The sequence below is a fragment of the Alligator sinensis genome, unplaced genomic scaffold, assembly GCF_000455745.1.
Source record: "Alligator sinensis unplaced genomic scaffold, ASM45574v1 scaffold1381_1, whole genome shotgun sequence".
NCBI classification, from domain to species: Eukaryota; Metazoa; Chordata; order Crocodylia; family Alligatoridae; genus Alligator; species Alligator sinensis.
Genome location: NW_005843000.1, coordinates 426,134 through 430,327, shown reverse-complemented (window position 1 = coordinate 430,327; position 4,194 = coordinate 426,134). Strand labels below are relative to the sequence as shown.

The following is a 4,194-nucleotide window of genomic DNA, read 5'->3' as shown; positions in this document are numbered from 1 at the left end:
TCCAATCTGCAAAGCATCCCTGGCTACCTGGGCCCGCGCGCAGGGCCAGGTCTTTCCCCCCCCTGCCCAGGTGACCAGAGCATCGCCTCCCAGGTGCCAGGCTTTTGTCTGCAGACAAGGAGCGAGATCCCCGCTGTGAGGGATTCATCAGCAGCCTCTCGGGCTGGCTGAGACAGATCTCTGGAGAGGGGCACCGACGGGGCATTTCTGCCACAGGGCCCACTGAATCGAACCAGGCTTTGAGGCACTAGCTTCAGTTTGTCCCTTCCAGTCACTGCTCCCCTGGCCCCTGTGCAGCTGCACTCTCCCTCTGTCTGTTCTGGGCTCAATAACTGCTTGAGCCTACCCCTGGCAGTCACGTGTCCCCTGGGCAATAATGAGACCTCCTTACCTCCCCTTGCAGCCTCATCCTAAACCACTGGTAAAAAAACAGGAACATGACATAAGCCCCTGAGTTGTAGCATTATCATAACAAAGTAGCAGCCCTCTTCCCATTTAAGAGGGCAAACCCTTACCCTGAAATAGCATGCCTCCCTGCCAGGATACCTCGCATGCTCCCTGAGCCTCCCTGCTCCTGTAGGCAGCAAAGCAGTCAGCCCAGCATCCCTGAGCAGGAGCTCCTTCCCTTGTGGCAGCCAGGGAGAGACTTCCCTGCCAGCCCCAACCTTGGGCTTATATGCTCCCAGGGCCCTGCCTGCATCCAGTCAGCTGACCACTTGCAGGTGTCTGCTGACCGCCTCATTTTGCCCTGTTGCCCTAGCAACTTTTAGCTGCTGCACCCTGCCTGCCCTGCAGTGCTCCCTGGCTGGGCTGTCTTTACCTTAAAGTAACAGAGAGCCCAGGGCCCTCTGTTACACACACCCACTCCCCAACCCCACATACACTCCCTTCCCCACCACACAATATACAAGAGTAAGAGTGTATTTTGGGCTATTATGCAATTGCCTCTACATACATTAGGTAACCCCATGTAAATCAGGACAAAATATTTTTTTTTAAATAAAATTAAAATAAAGTAGATATTTTTATTTTATTTATTTATTTATTGGTATATGATTTCTTTATTTTCTGGTTTCAAGAAGGACCACGCACAAAAGAGTACTTCTAGGACAAGAGGAGGGACTTCCAGTCCCAAGTTGGTGACTGGGGGTGGGGCACCTGTCTAGGGGTGGGGCTACCCTTGAAGCCCTTAACGGCTCACCAAAGCTCATTAAGCGGCTTTCCAGCTGAACTAATAGCACGCCCCTACTCCACATTTACAGAGGGATAATAAATGCAGTGCAACACGCTGCCCTTTTCTATGAAGCTGCTTTTTTTTCCTTTATAGACCAGTGGCTGATGCACACCAGAGTTTTACTGGCCCTTTTGGCAGCGTGATGAGGCTGCCAAAGGGCCAGTAAAACTCTGGCATGCATCAGCTGTTGTATGACCAATAGATCTGGGGAGGTACTCCTCCCTCTCTACTCAGCACTGGTGAGGCCTCAGCTGGTGTACTGTGCCCACTTCTGGGCACTGCACTTCAATAAGGACATGGATAAGCTCGAGAGGGTACAAAGAAGGGCCACCCATTTGACTAAGGGCATGGAGGGTAGACCTTATGAGGAGAGACTCCAGGAACTAGGCTGGTTCAGCCTGAGGAAGAGAAAGCTGAGAGGTGACTTGATAGCTGCCTACGAGTACCTCAGGGGGAAGCATCAAGAACCAGGACAGCAACTATTCAGGAGGGCACCTCAAGGGAGGATGAGGAACAATGGGCATAAACTAATAGCGGGTAGATTCAGGCTGGTCATAAGAAAGAACTTTTCCTCTGTAAGTGTCACCAGAATCTGGAACATGGTCCTACCACAAGTGGTGCAGTCACCCTCATTGGAGGTGTTCAAGATGAGGCTGGACAAGCACCTTGTTGAGCTCACTTGAGCCCAATACTTCCTGCTCAGGGCAGGGGACCGGACTTGATGATCATACAGGTCCCTTCTTCTTCTATGATCCCATGACACATTTTAAGGCACTTGCACACACTCAAACTGATTTTGCAATAATCAGGGTATCACATGATGATTGAAGGTGGTTGTCCAGAGAAGAAAGCAATCCAAGTAGCAAAATTCCCAATATAATTACCCTTTTTCAAGCCCAAGGAGGATAGTTAGCACTACCGGATTGCATGAAATTCATCCCATTGCAAGGACCCCAATGAAGGCTTTGCAAACCACTTTAGCCTTAATTAATCCCTTTTCAAAAGAACAGAAATAGTGCAGAGGTTTACATAGTGCTGAAGCAAATGTGCCCTAAAGCACTAAAATGTTTTTAAAAGGAGGAAAGATCTTGAGTACAATAAACTGTCTTATTGCCTGTTTCACTTCCCTGTTGCGTAAAGTATAAATGAGGGGATTTAACAAAGGAGTCAAAATAGCAAAGACCACATTGCTCATGACGTGGATATCAATAGGCATGTCTGCTCTGTAAGACATGTAAGACACAGCCAAGGAAAAGTAATAACTGCCAACCACAATCAGATGGGAAGTGCATGTGGAAAAGGCTTTCCTGCGACCTTCCCTGGAGTCGATCTTTAATATGGAGATTATGATCAGCACATATGACAGGATGACAAGGGTAAGAGGCACAAGGGAGACCATCATGGCAATGCAAAACCCCAAGAAGTTCTGAAAAGTGGCACCAAAATCCGGGCAGGCTGCTTGTACCACAGACAAGTGATCACAGAAGCAGTGATAAACTTTGGTGGTTTCACCAAACGCTAACTGAGAGGTCTGGATCATGACAGGTGCTGGGATGATCAAGGCAGTTATCCAGGCACTTGCTGCCAGCTGAATGTTCATCCTCTTGGTCATTTTAACCGAGTAATGCAAAGGATTGCAAATGGCTTCATAGCGATCATAAGACATGACTACCAGAATCAGGGCTTCTGTCACCGTTAGCCCGTGGAAACTGTACATCTGCAGGAAACAGGCCTGGAAAGAAATCGTTTTGGCATCGACCAGAAACATAGCCAGCATTTTGGGAATGGTCGTGGTTGTGAACAGGATATCTAACACGGAGAGATTCGTTAGGAAAAAGTACATGGGCTTGTGAAGCTTTGGGTCGACCACCACAACCGTGATGATGGTGATGTTGCCGACTAGTATGAGCAGGTAGAATAAGAGAAACACACTAAAGAGCAGGAGCTGGTAGTCCTGAAGAGCAGGAAACCGAACCAGAAAAAAGCTTTTGGCAGAAGCATTGCTGTTGCAGCTGTCCATGGCCCGCGTCCTGAAACATCTGGAATGGAAAACATGCAGTCAGCAAATGCTTCTCTGGACAAGAAAATCAGCACGGCTGTTCATACTGTGCCATTTGCTAATGATTATGGTACAATTTCACTTACTTTCCAGTGCCCTTCCCTTCAGATGATATGTTAAGCCCATAGGGCAGAAGAAGAGGTGATTTATGTGCTGCATTTTCCACTAACAGCACTGTCTGTTTCCTTATATTTTGGCATCACAGCTTCTCCACTGTAAGTCTGGCCTTGATTGCTATGGCAGTGTGGGATAGCAGGCTGAGGATCTCCTGCTTGTGATGAGACTTGGGTAACTTGGTGCGGTGGTGATACCAGTTGGAAAAATGGGTTTCACTTGGTATGGGAGTCAGGGGAGCTGTTTTGGTCTTTCAAGGCGCAGACAGAAGAGCAGATCCCAGCCCTAACTCATGGCACATCATGGAAAGCACCATGAGTTAGAGCAATACTCCCAATGCAACAGATATTTGCTACTGGGTTGAGAGGGTGGGAGATTAAGCTACAATTTGGAGCCCATCCAGAGAGAGAGGTGACATATCTGCAGCCCTTTCCCTGTCCCCTCTCCCAACTCCCATGCTGACTTAGGATGGGAGGGGGCGCAGGCAGGGAGGGAGGTCCCTTCTGGGGTTTCCCCAGCCATGCAGAAGTAGGAGGGTGGGTGGACCAGAGCTCCCACCTCAGAGGGGCTCCAATACACCTGCCCCACTGTCTACCACCAGCTGGGCATCCCCCAGAATGACCTCCCTCCACGCCTTTCTCCTCTCCCATTCTGAAATCAGCACTGGGAGCAGTGCCTGGCTGTGTCAACTGGGCCCTGATACCGGCGAGCACTGACAGAAGTTACTGAGGGCACTCCACTTTGGAGCACCGTCACTTTCACCCTCATATAATGAAGATTCAGATTT

General features: G+C 49.2%; 1 protein-coding gene across 1 annotated transcript; it reads right to left on the bottom strand.

Annotated features, from left to right (window-relative positions):
* Positions 1-2,285: 2,285 nt before the first annotated feature.
* Positions 2,286-3,254, bottom strand: LOC102384241 (olfactory receptor 2AT4-like). The gene has a single exon (XM_006036687.1). It carries the CDS (start codon positions 3,252-3,254, stop codon positions 2,286-2,288), a length of 969 nt encoding a protein of 322 aa, XP_006036749.1.
* Between the last annotated feature and the right edge of the window lie 940 nt (positions 3,255-4,194).